Source organism: Equus caballus, chromosome 19 (genome assembly GCF_041296265.1).
Source record: "Equus caballus isolate H_3958 breed thoroughbred chromosome 19, TB-T2T, whole genome shotgun sequence".
NCBI classification, from domain to species: Eukaryota; Metazoa; Chordata; class Mammalia; order Perissodactyla; family Equidae; genus Equus; species Equus caballus.
Window position 1 is genome coordinate 49,169,251 of NC_091702.1, and position 15,976 is coordinate 49,185,226.

Here is a 15,976-nt window from a genome sequence, read left to right on the forward strand (position 1 = left end):
GTTTCTGCCCTTAATATTGAGTAGACCTTTTTAGGGAGTCATCTCCGCATGCACTTGAATCCCATATCTACCACAGATAAACTGTAACTTTGAGAAATCAATTTACCTCAGTCAACCTTAGGTTTCTTTTAGGTATAAAAGGGGGTAATAGAGTATCTATAAAGTTTAAATGAGGAAAGAAAATTCGTGTACCTAGCAAAGAACTCTTACGTAGCTCTTTAATGGGTGCTCAATAACTACTTTTTCTTTCTCTCCTTTCCTTCCCTGATGTGCCTTTTGAAAGGAGAATTTATGTATGCTGTCTCCACTTACTCATTTCAGATGATTATGGTCTGCTTGTTCGTCTCATGACTGATCTCACCAAGGTCAGCTGCAGTGAATAGCTTTGGCCTTTATTTTACCAGGGCTCATTGTGTCATAAGATACCCACCTTTCTGTCCTTTAAATGTTCAGTTTTCTTGGCCTCCATGGTATCATTGTCTGTGGGACTTCCAATCTTTTGGACTTCTGTTGTAGCCTTCTTTTTAAATTTTCTTTTTTCCATATATTTGTGTCCTGTAGGTCCCCATCTTTAGCACTCTTCTCCTTCAAACTACTTTGCCTGTTGTGCACTGTTGCAGCCACCTAGCACCTGTACGTCAGGTACTACCAAAGCTGTTTTTCTAGCCTCAAGCTCTCTTCTAAATGATATACTTAATATCCACCACTGGTAGAGAACTCCTCCAGCTTCTTCTTGAATGCCTTAAATATTATTTTTTCTTCTAGCTCTATTCCTTCATGCTTAATAGCATCAATATTTTTCACAACTACCAAAATTTGCTTTCTAACCAAGTCCAATAAAAAGATTCTTTGGTGCCATCTCCTAGAATTGGTTTACCACTGATGAGATTTAAATTGTGTTCTAGATCTGCCTCTAATTAGTTCTGACCTCTAAAAAGTTGCTCCTTCTGGGTCTCAGTTTTTCTCATCTCTAAAAATGTTCAGACTAGATCAGAGCTGGACAGGTAGGGCCCAGGGATAAAATACTGCCTACTTTTGTAAATAAACTTTGGTTTATGGCTGCTTTTTGCTACAGTAGCAGAGTTGAGTAGTGACAGGCTCTGTGGCCCACAAAGCCTCAAGTATTTACTCTCTGGCCCTTTATAGAAAAAGTTTACTGACTCCTAGACTGGAGGATCTCCCATCTAGTTTCCATCTCTGTTAGCCAGCCTGGGGAGAACCTGGCTTTAAGTTAAAAAAATAATAAGAAAAAGAATAGAAAAATGATTATAGTAGTGCAATATCTGGCAAGAGAAATTAGACATAGAACATACTGTAATGTTAGAATCTGTTTCCCCATTTAATAGCGTTAGTGATTCAAGGTCACGTGGCTGTAACGAAGGAGTAAGGTCTCCATTGCCACTTTGTGCTGGCAGACTAATTTATTTGGTTAATTGCTTTTAAATAATTGATAGTGAATATATCAATGATTCCATTTAATACTTAATAATTAGGCTTCTTAAAAGTCACAAATATCCATATTTTGAAGGTAAAGAACACAGTTAAACTCTGACCAACAGTTAGAAGTATAATTAAGAATCTTTTTTATGTCATCACTATTCATCCAAGCAGATTATTTCCCGTTGTGATAAAAGATTTTCCACATCCATGCACTGGTGTTTATTGAAGGAGGATTCTAGTATGCAAGAAATGCTTAGAATAAAAAGTGATAAATATTGAACCTTAGTTGATTATATGTATGCTGACCTGTACTAATGTCTGCAGCTGACTTTGAAATGCATCAAAAAATAAGGTGGATTGCTGTGTGGATAGAGGAGTGGAAATGTGTTGAACCAAATATAGTAAGTTGTTAATTATAGAATCTGGGTAGTTGGTATAAGGGGGAACCAGTTTTTCACTGTAAGAAAAAAAGTGCAGCTTTTCTATATGTTTGAAGTTTTTCATTATAAAATTTTGGGTAAATGATTAGATTTAAGTGGCTGTGAGACAGTGAATTTAGAGAGGAGGATATGGGAGTGGATACACACATACGTATACTATACCTTCTTGCTTTTGCATTAAATAAATTATTGAAAGTTTGTGTATTAAGCAAACCTCATGTATATGACATGTTTCTCAGCTGTTGTATATTTCACAGATTTACTTCCTTTGGGAATATTCTTAGATTATAGTAAAAAACATGCAAGAATTGTAACGGTCACTTCAGGGCGTGTCCTGCCTTTTCATTATATGGTTTGTAACTCTTGAATTCTCTTACGTAGGCTCTTTTGAAAAGTTAGCCAAATGGCTGATAAGTTCATGTGATCTCTGTCCATATGGTAAAAGGATGCATTTACTAATGGATGTCGTACAACTTTCATTCCTTTTGGCATTCTTCCCAACTTGTAGGGCGTTAGGATTATCTTGTGTTAACAAAGTACTGAATAAATAGAGGGGGGCTGCACAACAAATACTCACTTTTTAAGAGTGGACATTTCTTAAGTGTCATTTTGTTTATTGTGAAATATATATTGAAAAATATATAAAAATATGTTCAGTTTAAATCACAATAATAAAGTTAATATCAAAGTACCTACCACTCATATTAAGAATTAGAGGAACTACTTATGCCCCATCCTAGTCACAATAGCTCCTCTTACCTCCTCTCTGTTGAGCTAAACTATGCTTATTTTTCTAATGAGTAGTCCCATGCTTTTGATTTAGTTTTACGTGGTTTTAATATGTGAACTAAAATATAGTTTAGTGTTGCCTATTTTTAAACTTTATATAAGGCAATGAAACTATACGTGTTCATTGTTGAGTGAAAACTCACCACTGCATAACATTCATCCATAAGGTATGTGTATCTCTGGTTCGTTCATTTTCATTGCTAGTTAGTATACCATTGTATGACTATACCACAGTTTATTTATTACTTCTACTTTTGGATTTTTGCTTTTGCCTGCAATGTTTTATTATTATTAGCAATGTTACTTTAGATGTGTAGAGTTTCTCTAGGTTGTATATATCTTAAAATGGAATTAGTAAGTTGTGGGATCATTGAAGGTACACATTTTTAAATACTCATTTATTGATGTCATTGCAATTGTTTTTCTTTAGTACTTAAAAGAATCCAACGGAGTTGCATTTGTGGGGCAGAATTACTGATAAGTTCACTCTCCCTTCTTTTTCGCTCCTTTCCCTCTTTCCCAGTATATGTACATACATACACAGACACACAGAGACACCCACACGCCCTTCATCAAGGGTTCAATCTGGAATATAAGTGCTTGCTTTATTATTTAAAAATAAAAACTAAGTTAAAATTCCTTTTTAACCTTCATATTTTATGTATGAATAGTTCCTGACTTATAAAGTTCTGGTATTTACAGCTACAAAGGCAGAGATTTTCCTTCCCTATACTAGATACCTTGCTCTTCTCTGTAAAGCTGAAATTCTGCTACAAGAAGGAAGGCAGGTTGTGTAACTGGAGATATGTTTCCAGTGCTGTAAGAGTGAGCTTTCCCCCAGAACAATGTTTGAAATAAGAGTTAGAATGATGTGTTATAATTTAGATTATTTTTATGCATCTTTTTTCTTTTTGATAACATCAGGAGTTTGCTCAGAAATTATCTTATAGGCAATTAAATGTCAGTTTATGGTTAACTAGATTCCTTTTGACGTATATTGACAAATAATATGATGACTCTATAGGTCAGAATGTTATCACCTGTCTCACTCAAACTTTATGTATTCTAGTATTTAAATAATTTCTGCAAGTTTTTATTACAGGTGTAAATGACACACAATAAAATACATATTTAAAGTATACAGTTTGGTAAGTTTTGACATGTATACACCCATGAAACTATCTCTGTGAAATCAAGGTAATAAACATTTTCATCACTCCTAGTAATTTCCTAGTCCCTTTGTGTAATACTTCTCTCCAGCCCCTCTCAAGCGTGGATCTTCTTTCTGTCACTGTAGAAAGAAAATTTTCTAGAATTCCGTATGAATGAAATTATACAGTAGATACCCTTTTTGGTGTGACTTCTTCTACTCAGTGTAGTTGGTTTTAGATTCCTCCGTGTTGTTCTTTTTATTGTTGAGTAGTATTCTGTTACATGGGTATACCATCATTTGTTTATTCATTCACCTGTTGTGGGTATTTGGGTTGTTCCCACTTTTCAGCACTTGTAAACTAGATGCTGTGCACATTTATGTGCAAGTCTTTGTATGGACATGGCTTTCATTTCTCTTGGATAAATACCTAGGAATGGGAATGATGGGTATCTGGTAAGTATATGTTTAACTTTTTAACAGGCTGTCAAAGTGTTTTCTAAGGTGCCATACCATTTTACATTTCCATCAGCAGTAGATGAGAGATTTAGTTGTTCTATATCCTCACCAAGACTGGTATATGTAGTCAGTCTTTAATTTAGCTTTCTTAGTAGGGGTGTAGGTGGTATCTTGTAGTTTTAGTTAGCATTTCCCTGATGATTAATGATGTTAAGCATCTTTTCATGTGCTTATTTACTATCTCTGTGTCGTCTTTGGTGAAGTGTCTGGTCATATCTGTTGTCCATTTCTATTAGGTTGTCTTCTTGTTTTTGAATTATGACTCCTCTATATTCTAGATACAAGTTCTTTGCAGAATATATGTTTTACAAATGTTTATTCTCAGTCTATGGCTTGCCCTTTTTTTTTTAAGAGTGTCTTTTGAAGACTAGAACTTTTAAAATTTTGAGTAAGTTCTGAAAGTTTTAATGAAGTCTAGAGAATTAGAACCAACAAAAAAAACCCTGAAATTCTTACTTTGCCCTGATTATTCACTGGTTGCCACCACAAGTCAAGTACTTAACATTACATTCTGCTCCTTCTGTGCAACTATCTTTGAATTGTAAATGGCTTAATGTTTTATTTGAACAGTCTTGTTTCATACTAGGCCCCTAGAGTTATAAAGATGAGTAATGTATGTCGTCTTTCTTCAAAGTGCTCATTTTTAGTATTTAATGTTTCTTCCTGTCGCCTGTCTTGTGCAGCCAGGTCCAGATACTTCCTTTGTCCAGTGCCTGCTACAGCTATAGATGCAATGAAGTTCTCAGTATATTTTTACCTTGTACTGTAGTTATGCTTTTTTCCACACACAAATGTCTTGTTCTTTGTATCCTCCATATATCATAGCATAGCTCCTTGTACACAGGGGATGCTCACTAAATGTTCAGTGATTGAATGGAATTATTGATGACCATATTTGAGTAAGAGTCTCCTGATTAATTAATTTATTGATAATAAAACCTCTGGCTATACTTTACTAAATGAATAAGAGATATTATTTCAGAGGCCATCATTGCAATAGATTGTTTTTCTAGATAGGACGAAGATACCTGATTTTTACTTGAGTGTTTTTGGGTGATCTTTTTGTACAACCCTGATTTAACATTATTATTATCATAAAAGTTTGTGTAGGGTAGTATAGCCTTGGATCTGTAGTCAGTTAAAAATTAAAGTCTTTCACAGTAAACTAACACACAGACAAAGAGAATAGTTAAGTGGTTACCAAAGAGGATGGGGGTTGAGAAGTGGGCACAAGGGGTTAAGCGGCACATTTATTTGGTGACTGACAATAATGTACAACTGAAATTCCACAGTGTTATAAGCTATTATGACCTCAATAAAATAAAGTAATTAAAGTCTTTCACAAAGTCTGCTCTGTTTATCAAGTTATGTATTTTGTAACTTTGGAATTCCTTTTAAAATCCATTGAAACATAGACTACATTTTAAGTGTATAGAGAAATATGTCAATAACTTACTTTCTTTATCTAGGTTCTGGGGACACCAACAAGGGAGCAAATTAGAGAAATGAACCCAAACTACACAGAATTCAAATTCCCTCAAATTAAGGCACATCCTTGGACTAAGGTGAGTCAAAAAGAGTTTTTTAAAAAGCACATTAACCAATAGTTAACTAAAGCTTGGGTTTCTCATTGTTCTTAACCTACACTATTTTGAGACTAGATGGCTGCCTGAGTACCAAGTACACAGCAGTTCTACGTGTAAAAATAATTGGGTAGTTGGACTTCAGTGTTCATTGACTATGTATGGTTTCGTCCCTATTGATTTCCTCTAGATAATTTCCAGCCTGGCTTTTTATTTGTAGGGTGAGGACAGTGTGCCTATATTATTAAAATATAGAATTTCATTAGGAATAGGATCTTATATGTAAGTTTTTTGGCTACTTAAAATTCGGAAATTAATTACTTTACATAGAGGTGCTTATTAGTTCAACATCATATTGCGTATGAAAACATACATTTCATATATTTTCTTTATTCTTTTTTAAACTATTAATATGTAGACCTTATCATAGATGATATTGTATGTTTTTCATCTCTTGTTTACTTTGCTATTGGTGTTTTGGAAGCAGGAATAAAAAGCAGATTTGATCTTGCTAGGTTGATATGTTATGTTGAAAGCAATTGATATGTTAACAGGATGCCACTAGCCATTAGAAAAGCTTAACCTCCACATTAGATGGAACCAATTCTAAGAGCGTAAGTCCTAATTTACTGGAAGACTTTTTTTTTCTTTGATACTAATTGAAATGAATTTATTAAAAAGTTTTTTCATCTCAGTTTGATTTGTGAGATGAGGTGTGCAGAGGGAAAAAAATCTCAATAGGATTTATAAACTAGAGTGAATCTCTAGCTTCCTCATTTTATAGCTTCAGAAACTGGCCAAAGATACCAAGTGACTTAAACAAGATTACATAGGTGTCTGTGACAAGGCCAGGATTAAACTTTTGTGTGTGTGTGTGTTTAATGCCACATCTTTTAAGTTTCTAATTATGTGCCATGCACACCCCTCCCCCATTTACTTATATTTCATTTTATATTTTTGTGGCTTAAAAATATTCAACATTTTGATATGTATTTCAAGCAAAAGCTCTCTGTATTTAAAAGTGTACATATAACAGTTTGTTTTGAACATTGGTAAGTTCATTTAATTGGTTATAGATCTTTTATAATAAGAGATGAAGTAATTTAGGGCTATAGGTGAAATAGCTGACATTCCCAGATTTAAAGTACGTGTTTTTCTGTCTCTAAATTGTGTTATGATTCTAGTTACTTTCCTTCAGGTTCTCATAATCTCATTACCTCTCTTCACTTCAGAAAATCCTCGTTACTAATTATTTATTTATTATTTAGAATCAAAGACAGTAGTATAGAAGATATTTAGGGTCTCTCACCTGGCTCTAACTCAGAGAATCCTAAGTGGCCTATTTGGATTTAGAGTTTGAATCCAGTAAAATTATTCTAAGTTAATGTGTTTATTATAAGTGATTTGTAGTGTACTGTGATTTCACTCACGTTAAAGAAAAACAAAAAAAGAATTCTGTATTGAATAATACAGAGAAATATTCCAAAATGCTAACAGTGGTTTGGGTAAGAAGAGTGTAGGTGATTTTATTTTCTTTGTTCTGCATTTCCATATTTTCTTTAATAAGCATGTTATTTTTATGGAGAAAGAAAAATAAAGCTCTTTTTGGTATAATCTAAGTATTCATCATGTGTAACCCTTAATAGAGAGTTTCTGACCAATATAATGCTGAAATTGAGGTCGTGAAATCAACAGATCCTGTGTTTTTTGGTTTTTTTTAAATCAAGACTGCCACCAATATTAGTGTCATATTCTGCGTTTTTTCCGTGGTTTATATCTCTTCAATTTAGCTATTAGCCAGAATGGAATGTGAGGAATGATTGGTTATAATTAAAATGTGGCCAACAGATTTGTGTTCAATTTATATGTTATACATCTTCCTTTGCCCTTGTGGCTTCCTGATGTTTCTATGTCTTACACTAATGCATTTCAAACTTGAATAATCTATATAAAGCCATTTTATTCGTTTATTTAGGTTTCCATTCCTGTACCACGTGCAGAATAACGACTCAATTCTCCCACCTATTTTGTCTGTTCAGACTACTGTGAACTCTTCATTTATATAGTGTGCCTTAATTTGGTTTTCACTTAGTACAAATGCATTTATTATGTATTTAACTTATGTTAATTTCTCATTAGTGCATACAACTAGATTAGTGTTATTGTGGTTGTAAACGCAACACCAAATTCAGGCACAGAAATTTCATGGCACTACTCTGTCATCTAGATGAATCTAGATGATACAGAATATGTTTATATTGATTTTTAAAAATAGGTTATTATCAAAATGAGAATACAAAATTTTAAATTTCTAGAGGGAACTCAGTCCCCTCACCCCTGTATTATGATAGTGGACACCCACTTGAGAAATGCTCCCTTATGCTAGGCAGCCAATGGAGTGATTTTTTAAAAACATGCATAATGTTGTTCTCTAAAGAGGAGAGTTTCTTGCCTTTGGAGGGCAGGTAAACAGGAGTCTGGAAACAAAAGCTGTTTTGTCTTCATTGCTATTTTGTGTTAGACCCACTTTAGCCTCGTTTCCTGATGCTGTGGGCATGTGAACCCTGATTTTCTGTGCTGCAGTGTGGTACAGCTATATATACATATACATATATATATGTATGTATGTGTGTATATATATATATATGGGAGCTGGTGTTCTCAAAAAAGTAGACAGACATAAATATTAAGGGAGAAAATATCTTCTGTGGAAACATTGAGGTGAGAGGATGCACATGTGTAGGAAAGATAGCAAACAAAAGAACAAAACAATGAGATGATCCCATTGTGGTATATAGCAGGAATCTTGAGAATTTAGAAATCCACTAAGTTGTCCTTAGACTATTGCTTAACAGCCAAAGCAACATAATTCATTTAAGTAGGAAGGGAAATAGGCGCCGTTTTGAAACAGGGGTCATTATTGGGAGTGGGGAGGATAAAGACCTCTGCACTGGTGTACACTGTACACTTCAAAGAATAAAAGCCAGATGGTAAGCAAAAGTAAGTGATGCAAAAGTAGATTGAGAATTAAATAGAGACGGAGATGGGTTGGAAGAAGAGAGGAGGCTTAAATTCTGCATTTAGTACATGGAGGTGTGGTTAAATGACAGTCTGTTAGGTATGAAGTGAAGTTCTGATTTAAGCCCTGCTCCTACTCACTGTGCCTCAAGTTTTTTCTTTTATAAGATGGCAATTAGTTGTTGTGTCTCTAATCCAGATTCTCTTGAAAATGTGGTTAAAATATGCATATAAAGGATTATTTTATTTTAGTTCTGAATAAATGTAAAGATTCTACCTCCAGTATAGTTTTGTGATTTGTCCTATCTCCACTGCCCTGATTTTAGTTTACGCCATCATTATATCGTAGAATTGTTAAAACAACCTTCTCCCTTCTGGCCGATTCCCCTCCTTCTGTTTCATATCCTCATTGCTGTCAAAGTTAACTTTCTTAAAAGCTCACGTGATACTGTCACTCCTACTTAAAAGTATCTGATTTCTCATTGCCTTTAGGAAAATTTGGTATAATATATACATAATGACATGGGTGATCATATGCCCCAATTTATGCTTGTCCAATGTAAGTATTAATTGCATGCCCCATCACTCTCAGCAGTGTTCCAGTTTGGATGACAGATTCTCCGGTCACTCGGTTCCTAATCATTTATACCTTTCCTTTCCAGAAAAGCAAGAGATTTAGTTCTTGTCCTTCTCCTGGCCTTCCCTGAGGCATCTCATCAGTTGAACTCAGTCTCTTTCCCAGGTTCTCCACCTCCTCCACCCAGTTGGGCAAAGAATTTAAAAGCCTAGTCTGTAGTTAGGGTAGATTATGGATTTCTAATAAGGTTATGTTGTAATAGATGTATGTTTTTTTTTCCCCATTTTGAGTAACTGATTCTGCTAAACTTTTGTTTAAAGTTCCTTAAGACAAGTATTCCCCCTTTATCCTGGTAGTAAATAATCGTAGGAGGTCAGTTACTTAACACAGATGTTTGTGTATTCTTTCAGAGTAATGAAATTCATAAGTGATATATCTGGTCAGCAGAAGGATTAGAATCCCAAAGGCCCTGATCTCTTTCGTTGGATTAGGGCTGTTTAATATGTTAGCTACATAGGTGAATGTTGTCTTGCTTAGAGCTGGCTTCAAAGGGGCCGTGCAGTCATGCTGAATTTTTTGATCGAACAAAATGTTCTCCTGACTGTTCTTAGAGAAGCCACATTGTTTCTACCTCTTGCCAGTGTCTCTTTTTCACTTAGAATGTTTTTCTTCTCTACTTACCAAGTCTTAACCTTTTCTGGAGACCTCAGATCTCACTTCTCCCATGAAATATTTTCTAATTATCCCAGCTCTCCGTGATTCTTCCCACCTCATAACTCCTGTAGTATCTACCAGGTCATGCCATATGTATTACAGCAGTTCCTAATTTCTCTTGTGTAATGGTAATCGTGAAATGGGTATTAATTACTTCACAATGTTTCTTGCTCAGTTTTTGGCATGCGTGATAGGTTTACATAATAGTTAAGTATCTGTAGGATATGTAGGACCATAGATCATTGGTTAAGTATTCCAGAAAGCATTCTCCACAAAAATCAGTCCTTACATACCTGATTTCTTAGAACACTGTCCACATTCTTCAAAATAAATGAATACTAGTATTTCCAGAAAATTGAATTCTGAGATCGTTTCAGCTATCAAAGGAATCAAACTAGACTGAACAAGTTATTATTTTTATTATTCTCTTTACTTAAAGCTAAAGAAAAATACCCCTCTATACTTGTTTTTTTAAGACTTTCTTCATAATCTTACATTTTTTTCTGAGCCTTTCAATACAAGATTTTCACTTGATAAACTTACCTGTTCTAACTATAGTTTAACACATTACCAAAAATGCCTTCAGTGGGGCCTAGAGAGCACAAAAACAAAGATTGCTGTCAAACTTCTTTTTATGCAAGTCCACTCAATTTATGTTTTCTGGTCTCTCTGCTTTACTCATTTTACTCACGTGTGTTCCAGAAAGCATAAAACCGTGCTGGAAATTTCTCTTGGTTCCTAAAATTGCCAGTTGTCTGTTTTGTTATTTTGCTTAGGTGAATCAGTTTCTATATTATTACTAAACCCTCTCTGCCCTGAGCATTATACTAATCCGTTATCACTTGTCTCATAAATGCACTATGTTCTCTGCTGAATTTTCTACATTTTTTCTGAATTTCTCTGTATCTTTGTTGGTGCTAGAATAGTCACTTCTTTTCTAACATCTTTCTTGTTGTGTGAGTGGACTTCCTCACTTTTCTGTTTATACTGGCTATACTCCCATTTCTTTGCTGGAAACTATACACCTTGAAATCCACCTACTAGGTTGGCTAATCCATATGTGAGAGTAATAATATGAAAAAGAATACTACGACATAAGATTCAAGATCGCTTGTGGGCAGTAGAGGATAGGCTTGGGAGTGGATTGAAAAAGAAGGCAAAAATCTATTTTAAATTTATCGTATGTTCTTTAAAACCCATATCTCCTATGTAACTGGTGCTGTGCTGAATGCCATAAAGGATGCAAAAGAAATAAAATATATAGTCCTTGTCCTTGAAAAGCTTACAGGTGATGTAACTGCCTCAGCTGAAGCAAGTATTGAATAATATAAGATAAAATGTAACCATATACTTGATGGTGTGCTATACGTGTTCAAAGGTGTTTCACAGGCTCTTAAGTATTATGAGACAGATCTCCAGTGAGAGTGGTGGAGGGAAAAAGGAAGCCTCCTTAAAGGTTGATAGAAGGGGGAGGAGGGACTGTTGAAGGAGGATTTGGATTTGCTTAAGTGTGGATGAAGTTAGGGATTGTTGTAGCCTAGGGGACTGACTGTCCCTTAAGATGAGGCGGTGTGGATGAAAAGGAAATATTCCAGTATTCTTAAGAAGGTCATCCTTACTACAGTACTTATTTTATGAACAACGAGAGATTAAATTGGATAAGTGGACATTTGGTAAATCGCACTTTTGTGTAGCCTATAGTACTATTTTATCCGTGAATGATGTTAGAGCGAAAAATTATACTGTGTAGTTAAATGCTGATATCAACACATTTATTTCTTATATATAGCAGAGCTCAGGAAAACTTAATAAGCCTTTTAATTAATAGCTGAAATTTATTGAATCCTAGCTCTGTCTTGGCTAAGGAAGGGATGTTTGTGTTTCTTAGGAATTAGGTACTACATATGAGCACTTAAGTAGACTTAGATCTTTTCTTAGTTAATTAACTTGGCTAATTAACATAATTAACTAGTGAACAAATCCATAGCACTGTCTCACTTTTAATCTTGTATTTAGGTTTACAAATTTCAAATAATTTTAGGTGATTAATAGATTACTTGAGAGCCAATCTTGGGGTTGCTCTTTAGGTGTGTTCATGGTTTATTGGTTTTTAACATTGAGTGCTTGTCTGTTTTGTGCATAACCAAAGAACAGTGTCTGTGTTGTACATTTATCACAATGAAAACTAGGGAGGAGTAGCTGTTCAGAACAGGCACAGCACTTGTTCTGTGTTCTCCGTAGATTAATTATCATTGCCCATAGGCATTTTTACATTGCTCTGGTTGGCTGTTTAATACAGTAGAATTATTGAGAGCTGATGCTATGAGAATCGACCATAGGCCTTGGTATGGTATATATGAATGGTTATTTTAAAGGGCTTAAGATTCAGTCATACGACAGTTAGCTCCAGGTTGAAATTTGATATTTGATAGCAAAAGTCTATTCTAGGACATATAAGGGGAAAATTATGTCTCTCATTTTTGAGTTATCCAAATGCAAATTTATTTTGAATAATTCTTCATTTAAGGACTCATTTGCATTTGTTCAATACCACTGAGACTTTCATTTTGAAAAAAATGAATTTTTTCTGTTAGTTTCTTCTATGGACTGGTATTTGTGATGAGAGTTCATTTGTCTCAATTTAAGAAAATGAGTTGCTGCACAGGTGAGGTAGTATTTGAATCACTTAAAAGTTCATGTCAGTGTTTTGGTTCTTTTCAATTTTTTCTTTCTCTTTTCTTTCTTTCGTTTATTTTTTGCTTTGTTTTGTTTTATTTACTTTTGTTTTTAGTTTTTATAAGGGGGCGTTTTGGGCTCTTCATGGCCTTGCTGACCTACTTGGCTGGCCATATTTAGTCTGCGCACTAATTGTTAGTTGGCCCACTTGAGTCTTACTTTGTGCTCTCAGTTTTTTTAGTCTGGTTTTCTATTTTTGTCCACCTGGTTGTGTTTTATTTAGTTCATGAGAGATTTTTATTCTATTGGGCCGGAGTTTAATCCGTGTACTAAATTTTAGTCTGCAGACTAAAAGTAATCCGCGGATTATTTATGTTTGCAAAATATTTAATTCCCCCACTGGAAACTATCCTAAAAGAATGTTAAATTCTCTTAGAATAGCCGAGGGAATTCACAGCTACGGGTGAGTTCTGCCGTTTTTTGTTCTCAATACCTAGACATAATAGACCCTACATACCTCCCTTGCATATTTGGCTCCGTTGTGCCTAGGTGTTGGTGTACATTACTATGCATGTCACCTATAACTGTGACTGTCCCTTAGTTGTATTGTTTATTGTATATATTTTTGTTTAGCTTTTGGTGGGTGAATTGGGCATATTTGCAGATGGAACTGTGTTGAATTTGTAGTGCTCAAAGATGTAGGATTTTTTCAATGAGTTTTTCCAAAAAAGGAAAGAATGTTCTATATTTATTTTTTCTAAGTAATGGGTGCAAGGGTATGAGGGGCACAGCCCACTGTAGAAGAAGTAAGTTTATACCCTCACTCCTGAGGCGATATGTCAATTTCCTGAAGAGTCCTAAGATAATGAGAACACCAGCAAATATCTTTTAGCAGGGAAGTCAATCCAAAATGCAGAATAATCCGCGGTGGCCTGATCCTTCTTAGCTCACACAAATTGAAAATATCTGGCTTGAAATCTATAGTAATATTAATTAAATATATTTATTACTTTGCTCTCATCACTAATAATTTAGCAAAAAAAATGTTTATACTGTGTAACTGGAATGCATTAATAGAGAAAAATTAGTATAATGGGTACTCATATCTTAAAAGCAGGCTCATCTGCCCCCTCCCAGCCATGTCAATGGATGGTGAATCCGGGTCTTAGAAGACCAAACACTTTACTTTGGGAACTTTACTTATAGATTTCATTTTGATTTTAACTTTTTTTGGTTTTGTATTTTTTTAATAAACGCACTGGCATTGGAACATAATAAACTAAAATAAAAATGTTTCTTTACTGTGCCTCACCATTGCGCAATCAAAAATTTTTTTGCATACACTGTGGTGAAATAATTTTTAAAACTTGGACTTGCTACTGTGGAGACTGATGTTTAAAGTTTATAACTGTATAAACATTTTCTATGTCCCCCCCCACACCATGGATTTCTTATAACATTGGATATATTTTTCCTTGCTGGACTATTCTCTTTTGGATTGACTTCCCCTGTTTGGATTATTTCACTGCATTATCATCTTTAGGATTCGTCAGGAACAGGACATTTCACCTCAGGAGTGCGGGTATGTACTTAATTTTTTTTTCCGAAAATTTCAGGGCAAGTCTATAAAACTAGGGGTAAAACCTTTTTTGAAAGACTGAATAGTTATTCATTCTTGAAATGTAATAGTAAAAACGATGTAGGTCACTATAATTTCTTTTTTCATTCACTGTATGATATAGGTTTGGCTTATGGTATATTTAGATTGTCAGTCTCCTGAGTGATTTATTGACTTCTAGACTGAAGTTTAGGAATTGTGGTGTTTGAAAATATTTTTACAAGAATAAATAATGACAAAGATCCACAGAACCAAAAGTTCTGTGTTAGGCAATTTAAATGAGTAGGCAATGAAATGGCAGCAGAAACTTCTTTATTAAAAGCCAAATTTCAGTAGTTATTGGTTTCCTTTTCTTTAGACACAAGGATATTTCAGAAGAGCTGTTTTCTAGTTTGGCCTGTAATTTTTGGAAGTTGCATGCTACCATACCCTGTATTATGCTCAGAAATCTGAACTTTGGGAGACACTGAGTTTTGACCCCACATAATTTTCCACTTAGCCTTCATCCACAGAGTACTGAACCAAGGCTTTTCTCATCAGGAAACTCTGATAGCGTTTAAAGTAATAATGGATACTTTTCTCAAAGGCAGGTTAAGACTTGATTTTAGCGTAGGGTCTTGGAATGAGTTCTTTTCTCTATTGTTTTTAACTCTTTGGTTCCATGAGTTAGGATTCCCTGGCAAAATAATCTAATGTGTTTTAGTACCCACATGGATGGTCACTTGTAGCCAGTAAGATACCAAAAAGATGTGGATGACTTTCTTTTTTAAACAATCAAAAATAAGCTTACAATGCTAGTCTATTAGTAACTTTAACACAAAATCCTCATTGATATAACATGAAATTTTTTCATTTAAAATACCCTCACTGTCCAGCTACCCTACATTTGAATGTTAGCAGGAGATAATTATTTCTGCTTTTGGTGGTACTTTTAATTCTGCTTATGTGCTCCCATATTGGTGCAGAAGCACTTTTGATTAGACTGGCTAGCAAAATAAATCCATATGCTGTCAGATAAATGCAGACTTCCCTCAGAGATAAAATATGTCAGTACTGCTTAATATTTTTATGAAAAATTTTCTGATTTTGCCCACTCACTATTTTCTTTTACCTTCTGAGTTTATTATGGACCTGGCAGGGGAGCAGGAGAGGGGAAAATGACCAAGAACAGTAGAAGATCTAAACATTTCAAATAATACAATGGTTTCCTTGACTGAAGCAAGTATGATCCCTCAAAAGAATAAAGATAAAGCAGTTTTTTACCTTACAGAGAGTTTTCTAATGTAGCCAAGTAAATTGACTGAGACTTTTAATGTTCTAAAATAAATTCCTAAGATCCTACTCAAACCAATTTCTGAATTTCCATGGAAAATATCTTTATTAATAATAAACTTTGTGTAAAAACAAACGAAAAAAAGTTTTCACTGTAGAAAGTACTCTTATAATCTCTTG

The 15,976-nt window shown here is 34.4% G+C and overlaps 1 protein-coding gene across 7 annotated transcripts in view; it reads left to right on the plus strand.

The window, feature by feature from the left end:
* GSK3B (glycogen synthase kinase 3 beta) overlaps positions 1-15,976 on the plus strand; it is a 203,045-nt gene that overhangs the window by 159,439 nt on the left and 27,630 nt on the right. For 4 of the 7 annotated variants that reach the window (XM_070243737.1, XM_001502467.7, XM_070243738.1 and 1 more), the window contains exon 8: positions 5,808-5,903. In XM_070243737.1, the coding sequence (XP_070099838.1) occupies positions 5,808-5,903 (96 nt within the window). Of the gene's footprint in view, positions 1-5,807; positions 5,904-14,449; positions 14,489-15,976 lie in introns of all 7 variants that reach the window. The other 3 variants (XM_070243736.1, XM_001502477.5, XM_070243734.1) reach the window with 1 other exon arrangement.